Source organism: Callithrix jacchus, chromosome 7 (assembly GCF_049354715.1).
Source record: "Callithrix jacchus isolate 240 chromosome 7, calJac240_pri, whole genome shotgun sequence".
NCBI classification, from domain to species: domain Eukaryota; kingdom Metazoa; phylum Chordata; class Mammalia; order Primates; family Cebidae; genus Callithrix; species Callithrix jacchus.
Window position 1 is genome coordinate 154,906,525 of NC_133508.1, and position 27,430 is coordinate 154,933,954.

General features: G+C 48.1%; 1 protein-coding gene and 1 long non-coding RNA gene across 3 annotated transcripts in view; one reads left to right on the top strand and one right to left on the bottom strand.

Annotated features, from left to right (window-relative positions):
• The window catches only part of LOC118143106 (uncharacterized), a 12,623-nt gene extending 3,185 nt beyond the window's left edge, over positions 1 to 9,438 (bottom strand). For both annotated transcript variants that reach the window (XR_004727288.3, XR_004727287.3), the window contains exons 1-2: positions 9,254 to 9,438; positions 4,446 to 4,513 (exon numbers count right to left, since the gene is read on the bottom strand). This is a non-coding gene — a long non-coding RNA (uncharacterized LOC118143106). The remainder of the gene's footprint in view (positions 1 to 4,445; positions 4,514 to 9,253) is intronic.
• Positions 8,613 to 27,430, top strand: part of PTGFRN (prostaglandin F2 receptor inhibitor) — an 84,476-nt gene continuing 65,658 nt past the window's right edge. The window contains exon 1 of the mRNA XM_035252578.3: positions 8,613 to 8,960. Coding sequence (XP_035108469.3) covers positions 8,912 to 8,960 — 49 coding nt within the window. The 5' untranslated portion in view covers positions 8,613 to 8,911. The remainder of the gene's footprint in view (positions 8,961 to 27,430) is intronic.

The window sequence follows — 27,430 nt, forward strand, 5'->3', positions numbered from 1 at the left end:
AGAGCATGCTGGGATGGTCCACCTCACGCACCCCTATCTCTCCACTTGTCTGCTTCAGGGCTATAGGCTCCAACAGGTGCCAATCAGAGAGCTGGAGGAATTGATGCCCTAGAGGCCAGGCTCAGCTGTTGAGGCAGGAGAATCAGGGAGTAAATACCTGAGCCTCTTGTCCCCTGAGGGACAGTTCTAAGGCACAGTCTACGGTTTGTTCACAGCTGTGCTTACCTCAATAACACACATTTATTGACTTCTTCTTGTTCTCTGATTTGCTCTCCCCTTCCCTCACCACTGCTTTTTGAGATCACTTCCCAAATAAAGAACTCACAGCCAAATTAGTGTCTCAAGCTTTGCTTTCAAGGGAACCTAACCTACAGGAGTGGCCATGTGACGTGTGAAAGGCATTTCCGAGGGAGGGGACAGCAGGAAATGGCAGAGTACACAAGAGCCATAAGCAGCTCCGTGCTGGCTGGACCACGGACCACCTGAGCTGTTGACTGCGTGGAATCGGGCACACTTCCGTCCATCTGCCGTGGACACTCAGCCCACTCCAGCCTTCAACCACTATGTGCTTAGAGAAAGCAAACGAACGCTAATGTTTGCTAACCCAGTGCAGACAGAAGAGCACTGCAGTTTTCCAGGGTTAGGAGAGTCAACTGTCTGCTGCTCTTGGAAACGACATCGTTCCAGGAGCTCCTGTGACTCTAGTGGGTGGCAGTGCCCTTTCTCATCACAAGTGCCTTGAGTTGTAGGGCGGCTGACACAGCCTAATCACATTCCGGTCTTTCCCTGGAAGCAGAGCTCATTGTGATTATTACCTCATTGCATTTAATCTGCAAATGAGGAGTTAGAATTTAAAATGTGTCTTGAAGGGCAGGAGGCGTGGACTAGAATTTTACAGTAGGAAGGAGTTCCTGCATTGTACAACTGCATGGACATAATAAAAGACATGAACATGAAAAAATATAGTAAATGTGGGAAAGGGAAAATAATGATGGCAAGGTAAGGATGAGCTAGAAGGGAGGTTATGCAAAACTTATGCTACAAGTCCAATTCAAGGCCGGGCACTGTGGCTCATGCCTGGAATCACAGCACTTTGGGAGGCTGAGGCAGGAGAACTGCTTGAGGCCTGAGTTCAAGAACAGCTTGGGCAATACAGGGAGACCCTGTCTCTACATTTTTTTGTTTTTAAATTAACTGAGCATGGTGGTGCATGTCTCGTCTTAGCTACTTGGGAGGCTAAGATGGGAGGATCGCTTGAGCCCAGGGGGTTGAGGCTGCAATGAGCCGTGATTGTATATACCACTGCACTCCAGCTTGGGTGACAATGCAAGACTCTGTCTCAAAACAAAACAAGTTTTATTCATTTGCTAGAGGGAGGCCACAGAATTGGTTATAACCTTTCTAATCGCTACCATGAAAAGGAAAACACCACCAGTTACAATATTTACAGAATCAACAGGAAAAAAGAAACTAGTCACTAAGGACAAGCACAACTATTTGTGATACTGAGATGAGAGTGAAATTCCTCCATGTGACTTAAGTAGAGAGGCTGTTGCCTGATTTAACGAAGAGCATCTATAAACCTGTCCTTCTGGGAAACAAAATGACGAAGCGCACAAAGCTGTTTCTTAGGACACCCGTCAATATAGGCTGATGGCATCGTGACAAAATGCAATTCAGTAACAGCAACTTTATGAGGGTGCCAGGATAGTATATGCAGGAACTGAGCCCACTGATGTTCTACTTAATTCATAATTTAGGGGTAGATCTTTCGGTGTCTAGAAAAATGTACAGACTGCATTTACTTCAATAGTCGTCCATAAACTGTTTCTCCCAGCTGATCATTTAAAAAATATTGCGGAGGCCGGGTGTGGTGGCTCAAGCCTGTAATCCCAGCACTTTGGGAGGCCGAGGCGGGTGGATCACGAGGTCAAGAGATCGAGACTATCCTGGTCAACATGGTGAAACCCCATCTCTACTAAAAATACAGAAAATTAGCTGGGCACGCTGGCATGTGCCTGTAATCCCAGCTACTCAGGAGGCTGAGGCAGAAGAATTGCCTGAACCCAGGAGGCGGAGGTTGCAGTGAGCCGAGATCATGCCATTGAACTCCAGCCTGGGTAACAAGAGCGAAACTCCATCTCAAAAAAAAAAAAAAAAATATATATATATATATATATTGAGGAGCAGTAAGTTTGAAATCATCACCTAGATGGTGACTGTTCTAGGTGGGGCCACATCAGTACAGCCAGCTGTGACTCAGAAGTGGAACTTCAGTGTTCCCATGGGCAGGACACCCAAGATTCTCCTCAGAAAGTAACTTTACCTTCTAACCCAGAGGTCAGTGTGTGATTGAAACCTCATAAGCTTTGTATCATAAAGCATGGATGCAATAATTTAAAGCTGAAAAAAGTATGAAAGCAGGTGCAACAAACCTGCTTCTTCTGCAGGAGGATGAACAACCATTCTTTAAAGTACCCATGAAATGGCTGACTGTGCAAAATGCCATTCCATGTACACCCTCCAAGATAGACAACGTTGCAAAATCTTGCAAAGTATGCCTGGGCAACAAGTGACTGGCTGATGGGAATTGTGAGTTACAAAATAACACATAATACAAAGTAACTCAAAAATCCCCAAAATGATGGCTCCATTTTAGAATAACTGATCTGTGAGTCCTCTCTAGCAGAGAGTATCTAGGGAGCAGGAGTTGTAATCCCAGTTTTTCATAATAAAACCATGGCGTCTATCTATGAGTTTCTCTGTTCTCTAGTGCTGGAGAGCACACCCTTCAGCTCAGCCCTCAGTAAGGGGAAGAGAAGTGCAGCAAAGACAAAGACTGAACTTTGGAAGACGGACTGGAAAAGAGATCCTCTTGGCTGGATTTAGGTAAGTCTCGAAATCTTGAGATTGGAAAGGATTTCCTCCAAGGTCATTTTCTCCATGGCTCCACCTAATGTCCCCTTAGAGGGGCATTCATGCCTTAGAGGTAGGCATTTAACCTCAGGCTGGATGCTTTTTAGAGAGGAAAGGACACTGCTGTGTAATGGAACTCCCCTCATCGCTGAGCTAAGCGGTTATTGCAAACTAGGCCGATTTTGTCTCTTAGCAATTTTTACCCAGTGACTCAGAGTAAGACCTCAAATCAAAGTCTACTCCTCCTTAAAGTGCAATACTTAAAAAACAATCTGAAGATAACTCCTGGGAGATTCCTGTTGCCTTCTCCAAAGCTTCCAGAGGAACCTCTTTCCATATAAGGGAACTCTTTTCTTGATGAGGGTTGCCTGATTTCACACATAAAAATATAGAATGCCCAGTTGAATTGGAGTTTCAGATAAACGAGGATTACGTGTTTTTTTGTTTTTTTTTTTTTTTTGAGACGAAGTGTCGCTCTTGTTACCCAGGCTGGAGTGCAATGGCGCGATCTCGGCTCACCGCAACCTCCGCCTCCTGGGTTCAGGTAATTCTCTTGCCTCAGCCTCCCGAGTAGCTGGGATTACAGGCACGTGCCACCATGCCCAGCTAATTTTTGTATTTTTAGTAGAGACGGGGTTTCACCATGTTGACCAGGATGGTCTCGATCTCTCGACCTCATGATCCACCCACCTCGGCCTCCCAAAGTGCTGGGGTTATAGGCGTGAGCCACCGCGCCCGGCCCTGGAATACGTTTTTAGTATAAATATGCTCCATGTAATATTTGGGACCTACTTATACTAAAAATGTTATTCTTATTTATCTGAAATTCCAATTGTACCAGGCATTCTGTATTTTAGCCAGCAACTCTCCCTACTCTAGAGGCATTTTCATTTGTAAATGTTGTTTTTAAAATATAGTTCCTTGGGCTGGGCCTGGTGGCTCACGCCTGTAATCCAAGCCCTTTGGAGGCCAAGGTGGGTGGATCATCTGAGGTTGGGAGTTCAAGACCAGCCTGACCAACATGGTGAAACCCCATCTTTTATACATATATATATATATATATATATATATATATATATATATATAGTGCCTAGAACTTAAGATCATATTCTAGTTCAACCCAGAAGTGCCGCTCATGTGGGGTGAGAAAGACAAGTGGGGAAATGGTGAAAGGACGAGGACATCTTTCTCCTCCTCTTCCTGACTCCTCTCCCAATTTATGTGTGAAGACTGGGGTAAACTCCCTTCCAGTGAGGGGATAAAGCCTCTCCTGGGCATAGCAGCTCAGTGACAGGGCACAATGTTGGCTTGATGGGGGCACCTTTGGGCACCATCCCACTTGGCAGCCCTAACCTTAGGTAAAAAACTTACCCCAATGCCCACAGTGCCTCCAGCCATTTCTAATGTGTCAGCCCCTCTTTTTCACAGTGGACTGCAGTCTCTGTTTATTTGAGGAGATACTTCCATCCCAGATGATAGCATATTTGCAGAATATAACACATAATGATTATGCCTCTAGGTATATTTACCTTCTTTCCATTCCCTTTGCTCTTGTGGTTTCCATCTCCTCCCGTCCTTCACTGTATTCAGGGTTTTCCTGCATTAAATGAGATGATAAGCTTCTCCAGGGCAAGGGCCTTGTCTGCTCATAACACAGGAAATAGTCTTGGGGAGAGCTTTTATTGCAAAAGCCTCAAACTCCATCCATTTCCTTATTTTTTCCTGGTACTTCTCCACCCCAGTGTTCCTACAGAAGTGATGCTATGTGGGGTGGGTGCCCAGGGAGGCACCTTTGGCCCGGCAGAGGTGGAATCTGGAATAGTTCTAAGTCATTTAAGAACACTTTCTCCACCATCTCCCATGTCAGTCTTTTAGGGCTGAAGAAAAGATTAGGAGGATTGATATTTGAGTGGTGAAGGAGCAGGACCAGCCCACAGGCAGGACCTTGCTTAGCCCACACCAAACAGATGAGGTCCCTTGTTGTTTTGAAACTTGTCAGATGAGCATTCTACAGCTTCCCCCGTAACCTCACCAGCATTGCAGGAATCTCACTCATGGGGAAATGAAGGCCTCCTCTCCCCACCCCTCCCTTTCTAACTTTCAATTTCATCCTCTAATCTAAGAAATTTAATTCTAAATTTCTTTTTGCTTAGCAATCCCTCTTTAACTTTAACTTGGGAAATATACACCTGGACACGGAATAAGGAAGACTGTGAGTGAAAGTGATTAGTGGGATGAAACCTTGCCATGGAATATACTCCTTCCCCTAAGCCCCTGCTGAAGTGAAGCAGGGATCAGGGTCCTTTGGAGACTGTACAGGCGCCGGAGGTGGGCAGGGCACCAACCCAAGTCTAGGTGAATCTTAGAACAATTGGCAACTTCATTCACAGGGAAACTCTTAACATTTTCATTCACAAAGTTAAATAATATGATGATGTTTTTGTCTGATCTCAGCAGGGAAACTTGTTTGGCAAAATAGTATGAGGACTTCTGTGAGGATTTAGGGGTATCACCTTGCAGAAAGACATGCGTGACCAAAAGGCTGTAATGTCGGACTGCTGTGACCAGTGCCCCTGAGGGCACGATGACTGGATAAAAGAAACCCATGTCTTAACCTCCTTGGGGATGGGAGTGAATCAATTAGAATTGCTGGAGAGTGAGTCTTCCTGCCCCAGGCAAGCCCATAGACTAAGACAGGAGAACAATTAGTTGGGGCAAAAACCTATACCTGTATAGGTTACTCAGTCTGGCAAATAAATATCTTTCATAATAAAAGCATCATCAGATTCCGAGTCATGAATTAACAAACTGTGCCAGTCCATTGTGAGTGCGTCTTCCTTTATCCATTGGTAGTCAGGGAAGCGCAAAGGGTGTGGTGGATAACCAATAGTCTAGAATTATTAATTTATGCTTACTTTTTGTTACAAAAATGGCTCTTTAGGTTGACTCCCATGACAGGTAACTGCCGGCCACAAGCAGGCTATCCACTTCAGTCCTCATCCTACCTGCCTTACCTAGACAATTTTATTTATTCTCATCATTTCAACTGTTAACTACTGTTATTTCCACAATTGTAAGATGCACCATTAATTTAATAACACCTGGGGGTGGGTGAGGAGAGAGGAATCTCTATCACATTCAATACAGAACGTCTACTGTGAGCTTATCCCTGGACTCCACAGCTAAAGACATACCGATCTTTCAAGACTCACTGCACAGGCATCCCGTCTGTGACGCTTTCTCTGACAGCCTCCTCCTGCACTGACCACTCCCTTGCGGTATCACGACTCTACCTTGCACATGCTACACAATGCACAAACTGTAGGCTCCTCAAGGGCAGGACCTGTCTGATTCATACCTGTACTTGCAGGATACAGCCTAGTATCTGCCATTAATTCCCTCTGTAAATATACATTAGGACCTACTGTGTGCTAGGGACAGTCCCTGACACGCATTGCTTATTAAACAAAAGAGTTGTTAAAACATCTACTCTGCCAGGCAGGCTGCGGTGGCTCACACCTTAATCCCAGCACTTTGGGAGGCCGAGGTGGGTGGATCACGAGGTCAGGAGATTGAGACCATCCTGGCTAGCATGGTGAAACCCTGTCTCTTAAAACAAAACAAAACACATCTACTCTGCCACAAGGTGGGCTACAAGGTGAACATGTGACAGCCTCTGAGGCCCATGTATTGTTAGACAGACATGGGGGCAGTGTACATGTTTTGCTAAACTGAATGTGACTAAGTGCCACAATGTGTGGTTCAGACATTAGGTGTTCTGTGTGGTAAAGGCAAGAGGGAGGATGAGCTGAAATCTGAGCTTCCGGAGGTGCCAGACCTCATACTTCTCTGAAGCTCCGCTGTCTTCCAAGGCCTAACATTAGGGTGGCATTCAGGGTTGACTGAATGAAACTGGAAAACTTCCCTGCGAAATTCTAGGGAAGAATTGGGATGGGGCAGAGAAAGGAATTACAGTGTGTATGAACAGAACCAGGAAAGGCTTCGTGGCAGAAATGAATTAAAAATGATTGTGTAAGATGTAAATAACACAAAATTTACCATTTTAACCTTAAAAAAAATTTTTAAGAGACAGTGTCTCACTGTGTTGCCCAAGTGTTCTCAAACTTCTAGCCAAAAAAAAAAAAAAAAAGAAAAAGTGCCTGCTCAGTGGCTCAGACCCATAATCCCAGTCCAGTGCTTTAGGAAGCCGAGGCGGGAGAATCACTTGAGCCCAGGAGTTTGAGACCCGCCTGGGAAACATAGGGAGACTCCAATCTCTACAAAAAATAAAAAATAAAAACAATTAGCTGGCGTGTGGTGGCACACACCTGTGGTCCCAGCTACTTGAGAGACAGAGGTGGGAGGATGTTGGGTGTGGGGTAAGTAGGGTCCTGCCTGAGGGCTGGTCCACTGCATTCCAGCCTGGGTGACAGATCGAGCCCCTGTCTGAAAAACTAAGGAAAGAAAGAAAACAAAACAAATAAAAACTCCTAGCCTCAAGCAACACTGCCCCCGCCCCCCACCCCACTTCAGCCTTCTGAGTAGCTGACATTACAGATACCAGTTACCATGCCTGGCTATTTTAAACATTTCTAAGTGTACCATTCAGTGGCATTAAGTACAATAACGTTGCACCACCAGGAGTGAATTTCTAAGCCTCTTTCCCAAGGGTTCATACCTGACTAATCACCCATTTGATAGTGGAAATAAGAAACACTTGTTGGTTGAAAGAGCAACGCGTAAGAGTAACAGCAGTGCTCTTCCCCAGCGTGGCAGTTCCACAGGAGCATTTGCAGGTGTGAATGAAAGCCTGGTGAGGGCAGGGGGCACCAGTGCTGCTCCTTGACTGTTTGAATCATGTTTGCTAAGTTTTAACAAGAAGTGCTCCATACCTCCCAATACCGTGGGGCCTTTTGTAATCAAATCAAAAGCACAAAATATTGTGAGGGGGGAAGAATATTTACTGGCAACCAGTTGTGTCCAGTTAGAGCAATAGATATGAAATCTTAAGAGCACATTCTATGTGAAGTACTACAGCTATTAATGCACTTGGGTATTGTTGGTGTGTTCGTTTTTTTAAATGGGTGTCTTTGTGGGGAGTTGTTCCAATCAGGGCCACAGGCGCCAAGGAGAGGGAGGGAGCTGGGCAAGGAGGAGGCAAGCCCACCCACCGGGGTGTGGGCAGAGTCAAGAGAGCAGGGTTCGGATCTCGCCCCTTCCTGCACCTCACCGAAACACGTAAGGCCTCTGTATGACAGAGGTTGGAATCCGTGGCCTTTGAAAGTCCTTTCAGCTCCTTCACTCCTATCTGGATAATTTTTGGCATAGGCCGAGTGGCTGGTTGGTGGGGTGCTTAGCTCAGGACCAGAGGCTGAACCAGCGGGGAGTTGGCTGAGGACAGACTGGACACGCGTGGGTGACTGCAGAGTGATGGAACGCAGGGTGTCCCGGGATAGGGCCAAAGCGATGGGATTTCCAGACGAGTCTTTCCCAGGCCAACTTTTAAAGGTCGGAGGAAAGTTTCTCGTGGGCGGGGGCCCGGAGGGGAGGGCAGGGTGGGCTCCGACGCCTCCTCGCCTTTAAGCGGGTGGCCCCGGCGCGTTCTCCGTTACCTGGAGCGGGGAGGGGCTTGGGAAAGTTTGTGTTTGTTGCTGGCAAAGCGCCGGATGGGAGGCGCGGGCGGGCGGGAGGGCGCTGCGGTTCTTCCCTTGTGCTTTCGGGAAGCGGTCGGGGCTGCACACTCGGAGCGGCGGGGCCGGCTGCAGGGCCCGGCCGGCCGGAGGAGGGAGGGGAGGAGGCGGGAGGGAGCGAGCGGAGCCAGGGGCGCACGTCCGCCCCAGCGCTGGGATTTATCGGCTCGCGGGGAGAGCGGAGCAGGCGCGCGGCCCGGGCGGAGGAGCGCGGACTCTGGAGCAGCCGGAGCTGGAGGAGGAGGAGGAGGAGAGGCGGCGGGGAAGGAGGAGGAGGAGGGGAGAGTCGCTCCCGCCGCGCCAGCATGGGGCGCCTGGCGCCGAGGCCGCTGCTGCTGGCGCTCCTGTGGCTGGGTGAGTGTGCGCGGGGCTCGGCGGGGCGCGGCTGCGGCGCGCGGCCTGGGGTGCGGAGGGTGCCCGGGCCGCTCCCGGGAAACCCGGCCGGGGAGCGCGGGCGGCTCGGCCCGGAGGGGAGCGGCCGTGGGGCCGCCCGGAGCCTGGCGCGAATCCGCCCGGGCCCCGCGCGAGGGGTGCAAGTGGCCGCTCCGCCAGGCCGAGCCTCGCCCCCGACATGTGCCGGGGGGAGTGGCCCGGGGCCGGCTTTCCCCGGCCCTCGCTACCTGTTGGCCGCCGGGAACCCGGCTCACCTTGAACTCCCGGCCCGGAAGGTGCTGCGGTCCCGGCCCGCGTCCCCGGCTCGGGAGCGGAAATGTGAGCCTGGGAGATGCCCCGCCATAGCCGCCGCCGGCCGCGTCGCTCTTCCCCGAGCCCGCGCGGAGTTGCCTTTCCAGGGAAGCGACAGAATCCTCCAACTTCCTTCCACGAAGGTCACAGCGTGGCCCTGAGCGTTACGATGGAAATCGGCGTGCGAGCCCTGCCGTCATTTTCGTGCTGGCTGGGTCTTCTGCCTCAGTCGTTTCTTTTAGCTTTTCTTGAAGCTGCCTGGCTGCATACTGATACACAAAGACCGAAGAGCCTGGCTTCTCCAACTTTTTCTACCTGTTACTTTTCCTCCCTTACCGTCCCCTGGTCTTCCACCCTCCGGAAACCCTCGGTGCCCTGTGAGGTTTTGGCCCAGTGCCCTCCCCCCACCCAAGGAATCTTTTGTGGGTTTTTTCCCCCTCTCCATTTTCCATTCACTCCACACACAGGCACCATCTTCACGTAGATCCACATGGTGATCCTAGCCAGCCACGGAAATATGTTTATTAAGTGCCCACCGTGGTACCCCAGGGCTGACCCTTAAACGCTTTGATACTCTTGGATCCTTGTGGTCAGTGTCAGCCAGGACGAGATGATTCCTGTGACCTGGCCTGGGGTTCTCTTCCAAGCCCCTGGAGAAGGCAGATTTGAGCCTTTTACAGAGCGCGTGCTGTGCCGTGTCCATCCCATCCAGGTCCCAGCTGCACACAGGGCAAATGACTACTCTGCACTTATGGCCAGAGGGTCCCAGGGGAGGCCTTCTACAGCCACTCCCCTGCTGGGAACACCAGGGGCCCACACTACTCTAACCCCCTTCACTCCTGCTGCTGGTGAACCAGCCTTGCTAGCTACTATGTTTTCTTCCTTCACCTTGAAGGGATTTTCTGAACTCTCCCTAAGAGAGCTCGTCCAGCCACGTTGCTTTCAGCTTCAGGCAGTGTGCAGAGAGCTTCCCTATCTTCCAGTTAGTTTTATGGCATCTCTTCTATCGTTCCTGATTCTGGTGCTTTGCTTTTTTTTTGGAGACGGAGTTTCGCTCTTGTTACCCAGGCTGGAGTGCAATGGCGCGATCTCGGCTCACCGCAACCTCCGCCTCCTGGGTTCAGGCCATTCTCCTGCCTCAGCCTCCTGAGTAGCTGGGATTACAGGCACGTGCCACCGTGCCCAGCTAATTTTTTGTATTTTTAGTAGAGATGGGGTTTCACCATGTTGACCAGGATGGTCTCGATCTCTTAACCTCGTGATCCACCCGCCTCGGCCTCCCAAAGTGCTGGGATCACAGGTGTGATTTTATCTTTGAAACAAGGTCTCACTTTGCCACCCAGTCTGGAGTGCAGTGGCACTGCACAGCTCACTGAACCCTCAAACTCCTGGGCTCAAGTGATGCTCCCACCTCAGCCTCCCGAAGTGCTGGGATTCTCGGCACGCTGCACCACACCCGGTGGTAATGCTTTTAGTCTTTACTTTTCACTCTGGGACCCTATGTTTGCGGCACGCTGCTGTGATGGTCCACACACATTGACTATGTCTGGATCACGCAGGGCCGTGGCCTGGGTTTGCACGGATGGTGCACTGTACAGCTTCAGGAGCTGCTGTTCACTTTATAGCCCATGTGAATGACTCCCCATAGAGCTGTGCAGTTCTCTGAAACCTGGGTACCAGTTATGAGGGTGGGATGAGGTAGAACTTTGAAAACAATGCCCTTGAGTAATCATAATAAGGGCGGAAGAGGGAGGGGGCAAAGAGACTGACAAAAAAAAAAAAAGACAAGTGGGGAAAGCACAACTTGGGGAAATCTTGATTGTACCCCAACATATCCTGTCCTGGCTGGAGGCCTCCTATGAACTCCGCAGGGAGTTTCTGTGGTGTCACCAGCCAGTGCCTTTTCACCTGACAGTCCTGTGACCCATTGATGACTCTCCTGATACCTGCTGCCACAGAATCTTGCTCGGTGTAGCTTCAGCCTGACCTCTGGGAAGGTCTCCCTGTGTTACACTACTCTAGCACTGTACTGATCCCTGAAATGTAATATGTTGATCAGCAAGATCATCTTTCCTCCCGGGATGTGACCTGGGTATAATCTTGGTATCGCTGCTCTTTTTGATCTCTGCATTCACATAGTTTCTCAATTCTTGGCTTTCCCCATAGCACAGATTCCAGCTTCTTTCTTTCCTTCCTGTTTCTACGGCTACTGTCTTGGCCCAGGTCCTGATGGTTTCCCACACAGTTGGTGTCTTCTTGGTTGATTATTTCTTCCAGCTTCCCGTTTAAGCTCATCCTTTTCCTAGAGGATCATTTTTGAGGCTCCCACCTGTTCTCACTGGGTCCTTATGACTTTCCTCCCAGGAGGTGTTGCCCCTTGTGTCCCTTCCCTCTGGTCTTCTACGGCCCAGATACTTCATTCCAACTAACCTGTTTGCTCTCCTTTATGTAGACTGTATTAAACCTTCTGCCTTCTTCTCACCTCTTGCCTGTGTCTGAATATTTCTTTTCCCCTAAAACTCACTTTCTCTATGAAGCCTTCCCAAGCCTACCTACTGTGATCACACCAGAACCCACCCTGCCGCATAGAGCAGGTTTCACACCCATTGCCTGTGTCTGACCTGTCTTGCCTGTCCACTCAATGTGGCATTTCTTGCGTGGCCACTCTGTGTGTAACTATGTGTTCAATGCTGGGAGTCCCAGACAAATGACCAAGACACAGCATCTCCCTGAGCAGCTGGCGGGTGTGAGTGGACAGAGAGTAAAACAGCTAACCACAGGACTGAATGAAATACCTGACGTATTGCATTCAGTCCTGTGGTTAGCTGTTTTACTCTCTCAAACAAGGGAGGGGATGATTAATTTTGACTTGGGGGTTGGGGCTGGTTTTGCTGAAGAGGTGACATTTGATCTGAGCCTTGAGGATAATTAGAATTTTGAAAGAAAGGATAGAAGAGCATTCCAGGCTCTGGGGAAAAGCCTGAAGTGTGGATGAGTGAAAGGACGTGGCTCATTCAGAAATGGCACATAAGTTCCAGGTAGCTGGAGATGGGAGAATGAGGAAATAATGGGGGTGCGATTATTTGGGGGAGGAGGAAATAATGGGGGAGGAAAGGTGGGTTTGGGGTATATCATGTGGGATTTTTTTTTTCCTTTTTGGAGATGGAATTTCCAACCTTGTTGCGCAGGCTGGAGTGCAATGGTGAGATATTGGCTCACTGCAGTCTCCGCCTCCTGGGTTCAATCGATTCTCCTGCCTCAGCCTCCCAAGTAGCTGGGATTACAGGTGTGTGCTACCACGCCTGGCTAATTTTTTGTATTTTTAGTAGAGACAGGGTTTCACCATGTTGGCCAAGCTAGTCTTGAACTCCTGACCTCAGGTGATCTGCCCACCTTGGCCTCCCAAAGTGCTGGGATTACAGGCATGAGCCGTCACACCCGGCCGATCCCTATAGGTTTTGCATGCTGTGCTGAGGAGTCTGGACTGGGAGGGGTAGCTTTGTTGGTGTTCTGGGTGCTGCCGGGCAGTCTGTGCCCTATTGTTGGGGCATATATTTACTTCACTGTATGTAGCTGTCTGTTCCCTACCCCGATTGTTTCCCCTGGGGGCAGGGGCAACGTTGGTTTTGTTCACTACAATGCCCCATTACTAATAGGATATACAACCCATACGGGGTGTTTGATACCTACTGGCTGACTGAATACTTGTAAATGTATGTGTCATTTTTTTCTGTGGGAATGGGTAGCCATTAAAAGTTAGTAGGGCGAGATTAGCAGGTCAGGATGGTGTGTATGAGGAGGGTGCACCCTCACCTAGTGCAACATAAATTGGAGAGTGGAAGGCGTGGAGACTGTGGGGTGGGATTAACATATTCTCTTTATTTAGGCCTTTATGTTTGCAGACCTGTTGAAATACTTCTTTACATGTCAAAAGCTTTACGTCTGTATTTTAAAAGGACTTTGTATTAATTAAGTAGGCTAACCTGCTCTAACAAATAAACTCAAAGCATAGTGGTTCGCCCAATAGATGTGTCTTAGTAAAAATGTGAAGGAGGTGCTTCGGAGGGAAAGGTTGGGTGGGGACCCTGCTTCACACAGTCATTCTGCCTCCCAGGCGGGGGCAGTTCCGCTGTCTTAAACTCAGTTTCTGGAATCACTTTGGTAGTTGCCATCACTAATCTAGCCCCTACAAAGGAGGAAAGAGCATGGAGTAGAATATATGGAGTCTCTGTGGGTCAAACTTGAGAGTGGCACACGTCATTTCTACACATTCTATTGGAGAGAATTTGGGTCCAAGCCACACTAGCTGTAAGGAAAGCTGGGAAGCCATGTACCAGCTACTATGGAAGAAGGGGAGGACCGATTTTGAGGGAACAGCTAGAAGTCTCTGTGTTACTTATAAAGAATATAAGATCAAAAGAAAAATGTGGGCTAAGCATGGTGGCTCATGCCTGCAACCCCAGCACTTTGGGATGCCAAGGCAGGAGGGTTGCTTGAGATCAGGAGATCGAGACCAGCCTGTGCAACACAGTGAGACCTCCATCTCTGCTGAGAAATAAGAAAAGTTAGCCAGGTATGGTAGCTGTGGTTCCAGCTACTTGGGAGGCTGAGTGGGGAGGATCACTTGAGCCTGGGAGGTCAAGGCTATAGGGGGCCCTGATCTTCACTGCACTCCTGCTTGGGCAACAGAGCAAGATCCTGTCTCAAAAAAAAAAAAAAAAAAAAAAGGAAAGAAAATGTGTCCACCCTTCTGCCCAGGCATAGCCACTCTTATTTAACGTGTGTGTGTCTCTGCTTACTGAATATTTTGTTTGTTTTTTTCCTTATAGCTTCTGTACAAAGCTCTGTACCTAATGGGCACAGTAATAATAGCTACTATTTCTAGTGTGCATATCGAGCGTCAAGCTCTGATGTACATTCTGGTATTTATTCCTCACAGCACTACTTTGAGGAACTCACTATTATCTTCTCCTTATTACAGATAAGGAAACTGATGCCCAGAAAAGTTAGACGACCTGTTCAGAGTCAAACAGATACTCCCTAGCAAACCCAGGATCTGATCTCAGGACGTCGTTCTCCCTCTGCTAATGAAGAGTTGACTAATGTTCGCTAAACCCTATGCTGTGTATTGCTTGAGATTAGCTTAGGCAAAGAAGGATGATAGTGGTTTGAAAGTGAAACTGCATTTCAAAATAGGAGGGTCCAGGGTGAGTGCAGTCCAGGCACCCTTCCTGAAGGGAAGGGCAGTGCCAGCATGCACCTCGGAGGCGTGGCATCTCCGCAACCCTAGCAGGTGGCCACACCAGCTCTGAGGACCGGGGCTGAAATGTAACTGCCTGTGGAAAGCACTAAAGCAGGAGGAAGGCCAGCGGGAGGAACCCCAGTGAATCCATGCAGCTTTAACAGTCTTTGAAGTACTGTGGGCTTCAGAGATTCCTTGGCACTCATTTTAGCCTTGTTAACGGAATTCCTGTATGTGCCAGGCTGATGAATGCCTGCCCTGGCTATAATTATTCTTATTAGCCTGCTGAATGGGAACTCTAGTTGTCAGTGATCGTTCCTTACAAGGCAGCGGGCTAGTCGTCATTTATATGGCTGTTTTGTTTCAGCGACGAGCTGCTGAGCTGATGTTCCCCCCACAGACTGAATGTACATTTTCATATTGGCACTGCATCTGGCAGTTAAATAAGGTGTGTGCTTGTCTGTCAGTGTGTGTCTGCATCTCACTGTATCAAATGAAGTTGGAGAGACGCTGTCCAGACAGTTCATAGCTGTTTCATTTAATTGCATTGGTTTCTTAAAGGCAGGGTTGCAGGGTCATTTGACTCTGCTTTGGGAAAATAACTTGAACTGGCAAAAACTCTTCATAATTTATCTTCTGGAAAAGGCGAAGTGCTGCAATTGGCACACTTAGTGGTTTTTTCGATCTTGGAATATTTCTTCCCATACCAACTGTAGACTTTGGGAAGCAGCAGAATTAGACCCAGTAGTTAACATTGTCACTCCCCAGCGATAGGTGTTTCCAGTGGGCTGGAGATCATGACACTGTGCATTTGCTTGTGTTCTTTCAATGCTGATTTCTCCACAGTACTCTGTGTTTGTGGTAGATTATGGAGTCACTATGCAGCATGATTCAAGTGTAAGTAAAATGTTCTCGGACCCTAATTGCATCCTGTTTCACACCCGTGGCTGGTGTTGCTCTGTCTAGGATGAATTTGGCTGAGAACGGTGAAGACTGGAATTGTGCTTAAGGGTTCTGGGCACATTTCAGAGTGGGTGTACCTTGGAATCCTAATGAAAAAGATAGTGTGCACACAGATGATTACTTCTTGGAGCTTAAAAGTGACACCAAGTCAAGAATATTCTGATATTGGCTCTTCCTTGCTCTTATTTAGAGCTGGACTAGGCAGAACTCCCCAGCTTGTGGGCCACGGTAAGGGACCCACATGGGTTTCAGGTGGGTTGTCATGATATTGATACCCACAGGGCAGGGGCTGCCTGTAAATCCAAAGGCCTGCTCACCCAGAGAGCTATGCAGATATATCATTTCCTGTGTGTGCTATGATTTGACGAGGGAGGGCAGTTCTCTTCACTTGGTGAGCTACAGCCCTTTAGCCCCAGACTTGGAATGAGCTGTTTGAAGATGCAAGGTGAGCAGCTCAGTAACACGGCTAGCAGCTCATTTATTCAGCAAATATTGAGCAAGCGCCTACTATTACATGCCAGGCATTGCTCTGAGGATTCCTCTATGAACAGAGCAGATTCAGATCTGCCCTCAGAGGGTCGGACAGGATGTACTAGATGTCAGAAAGTGGATGATTGAGATGAGGGTCAAGGGCAGGTTCTTGGAATTGCCTGCAGTGAGGAGACAGAAAATGAAAGGGAGAGTTCTGGGAGTAGTCAGGGAACAGAAGTACCAGGAGAGCAGGCTGTTGGAAGCCAAGCAGAGATGGGTGTGAGTGGACTTGTTAAAGAGGGTTTGGTCACATGCTGCTGCAGAACTGGAAGACAGAGGAGCCCTTGGATATGGGCACTGTGAAGTCCGCCCAAACGATGGAGGAGGAAGAAAAATCGCAGAACTTGAGAAGTGGGTGGAATGGGGAAGAAGCGCTGAGTCGGAAATGATCACCACCTTTTACGTGGTGTGGAGCAAAGAGCACTGTGAGGGCAGTGGCTCGGCACGGCAGAACTGACCAACTTAAACAGGATCCAGGGTCGCCAAGCATGCCCGCGCCAGCGGGAGACTCTGGGGGCAAAGGACAGGCTGAAGAGCGGTGAGCAGGCATGACTACTGGGTGTGGACTCCAGATAAGGTGGCATGGGAGGGGGTTGGGGTGCAAGTAGGAGCCCTAGCCTTGAGGAGCTGGAGAAAAGGGAAGGGAGAGGGAGAGGAGAGCGTGGAGAGAGCAGCGTGGTGTGGCATGCAGTCTCTGCAGCGCTCTCAGACTTCCCAGCCCTCAGAGTGACCCCAAAGCTTCCACAGACATGCTAGTTAGAGGTTATCTGTATGTTTCCTTGTCCCCTCCCCCCACTTCAGAATAGGGTCTCACGCTATCACTGCAGCTGGATTATAGTGGTGCAGTCACGACTCAGCAACATGAAACTCCTGGGCTCAAACGATCCTCCCACCTGAGCCTCCTGCACAGCTAAGACTTCAGGTGTGCACCACCATGCCTGGCTTTTTATCTTTTATCTTTTTTCTTTCTTTCTTTTTTTTGAGACAAAGTCTCGCCCTGTCACCCAGGCTGTAGCGCAGTGGTGCGATCTCAGCTCACTGCAACCTCCACCTCCCAGGTTCAAGCAATTCTCCTGCCTCAGCCTCCTGAGTAGCTGAGGTGCCTGCCACCATGTCTGGCTAATTTTCGTGTTTTTAGTAGAGACAGCGTTTCACTATATTGGCCAGGCTGGTCTCAAATTCCTGACCTTGTGGTCTACCTGCCTCAGTCTCCCAAAGTGCTGGGGTTACAGGCATGAGCCACTGTGCCCAGTCATGTTTTATCTTTTTTCTAGAGGCAGGGTCTTGCTATGCTTCTCAGGCTGGTCTCAAACTCCTGGGTTCAAGTGATCCTCTTGCCTCAGCCTCCCAAAATGTGGTGAGCCACTGTGCCTGACCTGTATGTTCCCTTTCTTTGTCTGCACACCTAAAGTTTCCCCTGTGTCCCTCTGGATGTCTTCTTCCATACTGATTGGTAGAATTAACTTACTCTCTGATAGCTTTTAGGTCTTTGTTAGGCGGAATCTCCAGCACAATGCAAAGACGGATTATGAAATGCAAGGGCCTGCTGCATTTCATAATCCATCTTTCTGTCATTCACATCAGCTAAGAAGATTTTAATAGTTTGTATTACAAATAAACCATTACTTGTGTGTTTTTAAAACCTACTACTCTTCTTTATACCCTTCTATCCTTGCCTTATCTCCCAATTAAAAGACGAAAAACTAGGGTTCAGGCTTCAGAGTCAGCCTTTCATTTGAATCCCGCCTCTCTTCAGCGTGAACGTTGGACAGGTTTTCCAGCCTCTCTGAATCTCACTCTCTGTCTCTGTGAAATAGGAATAATTCATGAAGATCAAGAATGGCATATTTAGAAAAATGCAAACATTAGTGTATGTAAGTTCTTAGAACTCTGCTACCCCAGGTGTGTTCTGGGGACCAGCAGCATTGGCAGCACCTGGGGGAATCTCGGGTCCAACCTTGTGAATGGAAGTTTGCGTTTGAACAAGATCCCCAGGAGATTCAAATGCATGCTGAAGTTTGAGGAGCATATCTGGAGGAGTGTGTGGCACACAAAGTACTTGGTAGTCTGGGCTTTCTCAGTGGGTCTGAGGCAAAGCCATGGTCAGAGTCAGAGTTGGAGGAGAGTGGGCTAGGGCTGGACCCCACGGGAATGTGACAGGCATTCATTAGCAATAAAGGATGGAGGATAGCATAGGTCTGTAGTGGATGCAGTGGGCCGACTTTCGTGGCTTTATCCCACCAAGTTTGGCAGCTCTCTCCATGGAATAGGGTGGGAGGATGAGGGATAACGGAACCAAGGGAACTGATGAGAACATCACAGACAAGGCTGGCCACGGAGTACAGGTGGGACAGGCAGGTGACACAGACAAGGCTGGCCACGGAGTGCAGGTGGGACAGGCAGGTGACACAGACAAGGCTGGCCACGGAGTGCAGGTGGGACAGGCAGGTGACACAGACAAGGCTGGCCACGGAGTGCAGGTGGGACAGGCAGGTGACACAGACAAGGCTGGCCACGGAGTGCAGGTGGGACAGGCAGGTGACACAGACAAGGCTGGCCACGGAGTGCAGGTGGGACAGGCAGGTGACACAGACAAGGCTGGCCACGGAGTGCAGGTGGGACAGGCAGGTGACACAGACAAGGCTGGCCACGGAGTACAGGTGGGACAGGCAGGTGACACAGACAAGGCTGGCCATGGAGTGCAGGTGGGACAGGCAGGTGACACAAGGCTGGCCACGGAGTGCAGGTGGGACAGGCAAGTGACAGAGACAAGGCTGGCCACGGAGTGCAGGTGGGACAGGCAGGTGACATAGACAAAGCTGGCCACGGAGTACAGGTGGGACAGGCAGGTGACATAGACAAGGCTGGCCACGGAGTGCAGGTGGGACAGGCGGTGAGTGGGTCTTCCAGGCCTGATGTCCCTGCAGAGGGCCTGGAGGACATCATGAGGGCATTAAAGCAGATTCTGAGGTGCAAGAGAGTGGGTCGTCTAGGAAAGTAGGAGGTGAGGGTCAAGAGAGGTAACTTCTGGGTTCAGGGTTTTGGCAGCAGACATCTAAGGGGCGATAGGCTGATGGCCAGTAGTCTCATAAGCATTTTTTCAGAGGTTTTGCTTCTTCCCCAGTTTGGGCTGATTGAGCTAATATCTGACTGGGTTGGGCCTGAATGGATTACGAGAGAGGAGTGTGACTTAGAAGCATTAGTCCCGGGTGCTGTGGGAAAAGGCAGTAACCTATGGCCAAGACGAATTGGGGGCTGAGGAGCAGGTTTGATGCAGAGAAACCAACATGAGCATTTTTTTTCCCCTAAGAAATTCCTGCCTATCTTTTCTGTAGCATTTATTTTGTGCCAGGCAGTATACTTTCTTTTCTTTGTTTAAAGAGATGGGGTCTCTGTCAATGAGGCTGGAGTTTAATGTGGCGATTATAGCCCACTGCAGCCTCAACCTCCCAGGTTCAAGTGATCCTCCCACCTCAGCCTCCCGAGCAGCTGAGACTGGCTAATGCACTTTCCATGGATTAACTCACTTAGGAGGTTTCATAGTCCATGAGGGTATGCACCGTTGTTACCCCTATTAGATAGGTGAGCAAACTGAGTCACAGAGAGGTGAAGTCTCTTGCTCAGGGTCACAGTGTAAGTGGCAGACCTGGGATTCAAACCCAGGTAGCCTGGCTCCAGAGTCTGGGTTCATAACCACAGGAAACTAGTCTATCTTTCCATGTTAGTCAAAATATGTCTTTGAAAACACTGAAGGGAATTGATATAATTAGCTAAATTGTGAAAACATTTGTACAGGAGGCTTGGATTTTGACCCATGTCCTTCTACTCACTAGTTTTGTGACTTTGGACAAGTTGCTGAATAGCTCTCAGCCCTTGTAAAAGAAGGATTGGGCTAGCTGATCCCGAAGCTCTCCCCTTCCAGCTCCAGAATTCTTTAAGTCCACACTGACCCCTGCTGTTGGCCATGTGGCCTCTTGGCCCAGCCCTGGCTTCCTGCCCATCTTCCGAGCACTCCTTATGATTCTGTAGCCTGAGCCTGTTGTCTCTCACCTGCCTGGTGCCTCTTCACTACAGTGGGTCAGTGTCTCTGAGGATTGTTCTGTTCTATATTGGCAACTGCTGCCTCCTTCCGGCCCATTTCCTGTGCACTAAGGATCTTTTCCCTGTGGTTGTCTAGGGTACAGAGGTGTCCCCACCACCAGGCTAATGGGGCTTTCAGACAGACCTCTGGGGAAAGTCACAGAAACAGGAGAACCAATAAGACATTTCTAGATGACAGATAGTTTCTTATCATTACTGATTTTTGTGTGTGCGTGTGCAAGTTTTGATTGAGGGTATCAACCACGAGCAAGCTGGGGCTGACTCATCAAGCCTCAGCCCTCAGAAATGTGACTTGTGTCTTCTCCCTTCAGCTTAGAAAAGAGCCTGGAAGATGCTCCACAGGTTGCCCTTTTCCCAGTACGCCTCAGACCACAGTGAGAAGAACATAGACATCTTTAGTATTGCCACTGCTTTGGATTTTACACCCTTCCTGAAGGGTAGAAGAGTTGAAATACTTTTTTTTTTTTCCCCTCAAGCAGGGTCTTGCTCTGTTGCTCAGGCTGGCGTGTAGTGGCACAATCTTGGTTCACTGCAACCACCGCCTCCTGGGTTCAAGTAATTCTCATGCCTCAGCCACCCAAGTAGATTACAGGTGTGTGCCACCACACTGGGCTAATTTTGATATTTTTAGTAGAGACGGGGTTTCGCCATGTTGGCCAGGCTGATCCTGAACTCCTGGCCTCAAGTGATCTGCCCACCTTGGCCTCCCAAAGTGCTGGGATTACAGGTGTGAGCTATGATGCCCAGCTGAAGAGTTGAAATTCTGACATCTCCAATCAGTAGACTCAACTGGTTAAAAAATGTGCCCCTAGTATTTGGGGACTTTCTTCCTTTTCATTGCTTTGGTCTAAACAAGGAAGGTTCAAAATGATGCTGGATAAATGCCACCTATTAAAAGAAAACCTTCTAGAAAGGCTGTATATTACGGAAGGAACTCGTGTGTATGAGCTCAGTCCTCACTGCATCTTGGCTGCTGCCTGGCCCTCCCTGGCTGCTTTGAGGTGTTACTGTTGATGCTGCTAAGCCCAGTGATTTCTTCTCACTGGTTTTGGATGCAGATATTTTTGAGGCTTACCAAGAACTTGTGAATTCTGGGCCATGTTGGAAGTAGCTTGCTGTCTTGTGCTGTTCCAGAGGCGAAGCGGTGGATGGTGCTTTGTGAAACCCTCGCCCCTTTAGAATGTACTGAGAAGAGAATATTAGCTGATTTGGTGTCTGTCCAATGTATGCTACTTTGCTTATATTGCAGTGAGGAGTTAAAAACACACACACACTTTTGGCACAACTATTCATTTTTCCATTTTCCGAAAGCTGGCACATCCAAACGTTTTCTTATTTATTAGAAGACATTATAGTCCATCATCTTTGAGCAATCGTTACAGTAAGTTCCAAGTTAAGACCATAGTGTCTACTCATGGCCTGGTGCCGCACAGGGCACCTAGTCACATTAGTCAAGGTAGAAACGGTGATGACCTTTGAAGGAGGACATTATTTGTGCCCAACTTTACTCTTCCGTAGAGGTCATTGTTACTTCTCTTTGTGATCTTATTTTTTTAGTACTTCAGCAGCATTAAGGGAATATTGACTGTGTTTCCAGTGCAAGATTACAAACTCCAAAATGGAACGGAACCAGTTATAACTGAATGGCAGAATGGATCATAGGTGTTTTATAAAGGCCTGGGTGAATGAGTTATTAGATCACTGCACATATGCAGCTGTCAGAATTAGAGAGATGAAACTGAGGCCAGGGGCAGTTATTATAGAAAAGATCCATGGAGCAGGTAGGGCTGGAGGGTCAAGAGCCAGGAGCAGGAAATGCATTTCAGGCATGAGAGTGGGCAGTACAGTTTCTCAGAGGTGGGAGTAGATAAATGTGTGCAGGTTGGTGTCCCAACCTTGGGGATTAGCTGACTTAAGCTGGAAAAGTAATAGAGACCTTAGGGGATGTGGATATTAAACTCTGGGGAGTGGGGGTTGGTGGAGAAGAAGAATGTCAGCCAAGTCACCCTGAAAGATGTTGGCAGCATTGCCAGCGCCCACATAGCAGCTAAGAGCCGGCATGCGTGAGGCTGGAGAGGTCCACTGGGGCTTACCGGAAGCCAGCCTGCTAAATTAAGGTGATAAGTCAGGCCATAATCCTATTTTTGGTTGTTTCTTATAAGGAAAACAACTCACAAAACAATTACTGATGTTCCCCCAGATAGTTTATCGGAGCATTTCTTCAAAGGACTGTCACCTGATAAGAGACACAGATAAGTTTTAGAGCAGTGATGGGGAATTTTAGCTGGTTTTCTATGGAAACGAGGTTTATGCAATCATGTGGTCTATTCATGGGAGTCCCACTTTCATTACCATTTATCCCACAAACAAGTATCAGTGGAAACAGCAGTATGAGTCCCAGAAAACCTAGTGTTGTACCTGGCTCATAAATAATTGGGAAAGGTACCTCTGTTAGCCCATCTAGGGAAGGCCACAGAGGTAGCAAGGTGGTAGATGCTGATCAGCAGTACCCTCGGGGACTCCGCATTCCAGCACCCAGTTAGCTTGCACGACAGGCTGAAAGGTAGTTTTCATACAGCAGGATGTGAGTTTGGTCGTTGGAAAACAGCAATGATGAGGCAAGCTCTGTTTTCAGTCCAGAATGTTCATTTAAGGCATTTGGGCCTCAAGACAAAGAAGTGTGAAAAACCGAGCATGGAATCAAGTGTCGGTGACCAGTCCTGAGGTTTTCCCAAGTATACTTCACTCCAGGTCTTTAGAAATGACTGTAAGATACACACAACACCTTCTTTGGTTTATTTGTCTTGGAATTATTTCCAGTTATTTGATTCTTTGCATTTCAAGTAAAGCCTCATCTCCTCAGAGAACACGTTTGGACCCAGGAGTGCTGCTGCCCACAGCAGGGTCCGGCCTGCATCAGCTCTTGGTGATGGGCGCTCACTGAGCCACCCTCCTTCAGGACACAGCCATCAGTTTGTGGTGATCTGTTTATTAGGATGAGCGTTTGTGTGTCTCACCCGACGGAAAGCAGCTCGAAAGCGGGATCACGTCTGGTTTTGCTTACCCCAGCATGTAGGAACTTGAATCTTTGAATAATTCACTTAATGTATGTGCTTAGAAAAATGCCTGTAAGATGTATATATTACATACATAATACATACCGTATATGATATATACAACACATATTTTAAATTGTGGACCTTAAGTTATAAAGGGAGCAGAAATTATCCATGTGTCTTTACTGTCTTTCATATGTGTGCTTATCTGTTTTTGTTACTGTTGTGGGAAGAATTGTGTGTGACTTCATTTCTAAGACAGAGGTTTTTGTGACAGAGAAGGAGAAAATGAAATCTACACATGAAAAAGAAGGGGTGAGAAAAGTCTCCATTCTTCTTCCTGTGGATTTTCTCGTTTTTTCCTTGGCAGCTTGGGTGGAAGACAGATGACTCATGGGTTCTCATTACTGTCTCTCTACTGCCTCTACGGTTTCCACCCCAAAATGGCATGTGCTCCCTTCCCAGGCTTCGTCCTGGTTGTTCACAGTCTAGAGAAGCAGACTCCTTCAGTCCCAGCGTATGCGTCAAGTGCCTTGTGGCTGGGTTCTTTCAAACCACGGACAGTCTGCTTGTCATCAGTGTTCTAGGGAGCAGCCAGCGCTGAGCCGCGTCTGAGCGAAGGGGCAGTGGTACTCACGGCCTAGTTCATAACCACTATTTATTATCTACCCCATGTTGGGCATTGTTCTAGATCTGGGGGCACCTAAAAACATAGGTCGACACAGTCCTTTGACTACTCCAGCAGCCAGTCTAAATGTGGAAGCATGACATACACACAGGAGGAGAGGTGGCATGGACAAAGTGTCCTCCAAGGATTGTTAAACAAATGGGAAAAAAACGGAACATTAGGGAAAAGGGAGAGGATTCTGGGAGTGCTTTAGGCACAGGGGCTTTTGCAGGAAAGGTAAACATGATCCTCTGGGCCTGTTCATATCACTTCCTGTGTCTCGTCTCTACCTGTGAGTGTACTTTCAAAGGCACGTGCACTAAGCTATGTCTGGACTGGGGACTTTTGCAAGGATCCAAAGCACCCAGAGAGTTGATTTTCACTAGCCCCAAAGAAGAGTGAAAAGAAAATTGATGTGGTGAGTTTTGGGCTTTAGAATTTTGAGATTGTGTCACTTCCCAAGGTGCTGAGAACTGGTTTCTTGACTGATGCCGTGTGCCTCAGTTGCCCCAACCACATGCTCTGTGCTTTCTGTCATGAACTAGCAAAGGGTTGTTTTTGAAAATTCATTGATGAAAGGCTGTTTCTGAAATTATTGAGATATGTACTTTCTGTTAAGCCCCTGGATAGTGATCTGAAGATCCAATCTGGCCCTAGCATTGCAGAAGCTCATTGAGATAGGAGTGATCACAGTCAGTGCATCAGCAGGCATGCTGCTGGGCTGAGGGTGTGATGATAAGCAGCCCCTCCAGAGCCTCACAGGGAGGCTGACAGGCAGTCGGCTCCAGGTGATCATGGTGGCGAGCAGAGCCTCAGCAGGCACCTTCTAAACTCTGCCTGAGCTGGGGTCCGAGGTGGGAAGGGATCAGGAAAGCCATCAGCAAGCTGGACTCACTTGAGCTCATTAAGTCTTGATGATCAGTACGTTTTTGTCTGGCAGAGAAGGGGCAGGTAGTTTACTTTAGGCCAAGGGAAGAGCACAGAGAAAGAAAGAAACCAGCCGGCGCAGTGGCTCACACCTATAATCCCAGCACTTTGGGAGGCTGAGGCAGGCAGCTCACTTGAGGCCAGGAGTTCAAGACCACCCTGGCCAACATGGTAAAACCCTGTCTTCATTAAAAATCCAAAAATAAGCTGGGCATGATGGCATATACCTGTAATCCCAGCTACTTGGAGATTGAGGCATGAGAATTGCTTGAACCCAGGAGGCAGAGGTTGCAGTGAGCCGAGATTGCACCACCACACTCCAGCCTGGGCAACAGAGAGGGACTCCATCTCAAAAAAAAAAAGAAAAGAGAAAACTTTTTGCAGCTAGCGTGGAGGGTTGAGTTGTGGGGTTTTAGAGGGAAAGGATTGAGACTGGAGAGAAAGTCCTGAGTGTAAAGAGCCTTGTGTGTCACTTGAAGGACCTTAAGCCTGGTATCAGAGATGAATTTGTTTTTCCTGATTCTGCCTTCCCTAAAAAGCTGGATGTCCCTCCTTTCCTTTATTTACTTGACGTTTTAAAAGGTCTTCATGTTGTCATGGGACTCACCTCCTCCCAACTTTTCTGTAAGTCAACATACTGTTCCATCTTTATCGACTCTGATACTTGGCCACGTTTTAGCTCATCAGCTTTCCGTGATGATGTGGCTCTGCACACAGTAGGCATGCAGCAAAAAAAATATACTGAATGAAGGAATGAAGTACCAGATTGAAGTTAAAGTGTTCCTTACAGGGCATGTGAACCCAGAATCTTTTTCTGTTGAATTCCCTCCATGCTAGACTGTTAAATAACACTGTACTCCTTACTGAGCCTCATCGGGGAAGCTCAGCATAGACCCCTCATCACCCGTGGCTTCTGGCACTGTGTCTACAAATGACAAGGGCAGGTTTAAGGTGTTGTTGGGGAGGAGGGCTGGATGAGGCAAAGGAGGAGCAGACGGTGGATCTAGGGAACAGTCAAACGAGGGGAGATCCTTTGGCTCTCCTGTTTAGGCCTTCACTTCCCCAACTCCTTCCATAATTGTGTGAGGTCTAATTCCTCTAATAAACGCATTATTCCACAGTATTTATAAGGGCTCAGAGCTGCCAGAGGAGGAGAGTTGGGTGGGGGAGGGGAGTTCTCCTGATGATCTCAGGTGCTTTTTATGGTCATATGCAAGTTTAAACACAATATGAATCTCCCATTCTCTTAATCTAGAAGCTAAAAGGAGGACCAGGTGTTCACACAGAACTTGGCAGATGATGTTGGCCAGTTTGAACGTGGAGAGGATTAAAAATGTCTGCACAGGGAGGGATGCTGAGTGGCGCTTGGGCCTCTGGCAGCTGTTAATTTTATAGAATGTGCTAAAATAAACCTTGTGGATAGATCTTGCCTCAGCCTTTTCTATCTCTGGTCCTTGGACAGAGAATTGTTTAAATCATTTCATGTTTATTGAGTTATTTTGGTTAATCATCAGTACAGATGGCCTCTGTGTGGTTTTTGCATCTTTCTTTTTAATTATTGCTTGGTCACATAACTTCTTGGAACCTCAGTTTCCTTATTTAATCCTCTCAAGATTGAACATTAAATCATATGAACAGGATTTGCAAACTATAAAGCAATCCAATGCTGTACATGTAAGGTGTCTCTTTTTTTGTCAATTACTGAGTCTCTAAGTGCAAATTGTCTACTCCAATACGGTTTTCTGTGTTAGGATTCCATCAGGGAAGCAGAGCCCTTATAAATATTGTGGAATAACGTATTTATTAGAGGAGTAAGACCTTACACGATTACAGAAGGAGTTGGGAAAGTGAAGGCCTGAAAAGGAGAGTTAAAGGATCAGGAGAAGTCATGAGTCAGCTGCCTTGAAGCACAGCGAGGGGGACAAGTTGAAGCTTGCAGAGGAGTCCGGGAGCCAGGCAGAACGGGCTGCTTTAGGGTTCTGAAGAAGGGCCAATCATGTCTTCACTCAGCTCTGAGATTGCAGCCAAGCATCTAGTGCTCTTGGGGTCATGTTGGTCCATAAGAATAGCATTTGGAAAGAAAACCAGAGCAGAAAGAGCAAGGACAAGCTGGTGCCCGTTAGTGCCTTCACATCTGACCCACATTGCCTTTAGCCATGAGCTCTTCCAGAATCATGACTATTGCTTTACTTCCGCCTCACAAATCTCACATGAAATTCTATTTTTTCCAACCCTAACCTGGAACTACATAGATAAGAGGATTCTGGGATATGTAGTTCCAGCTTAGCCAGGTGACAAAGCCTCACAATTTTATAATGTAGAATTAAAGGTTTGACATGATTCTGGCCTACCAGGATTTCTCAAAGGCCACAAAGTTGGAAGTAATGTCATAGTTATATGACCTAGTGCTTCACTAGTAACAAGGAAGTCAGTTAGTGAATGATCCAGTCTTGAAGAAGTACCCTGCGTTTTCGTTCCTCACTTGTTGGTGGCACTGCATGTCTTTCTGCCTTCCTTGCCATTCTGTGGTTTTTTTTTTTTTTTTTTTGAAACAGGGTCTCACTGTGTTCCTTGTTGCCCAGGCTGGAGTGCAGTGGATGAATCATGGCTCACTGCAACCTTTGCTTCCCAGGCTCAAGCCATCTTCCTGCCT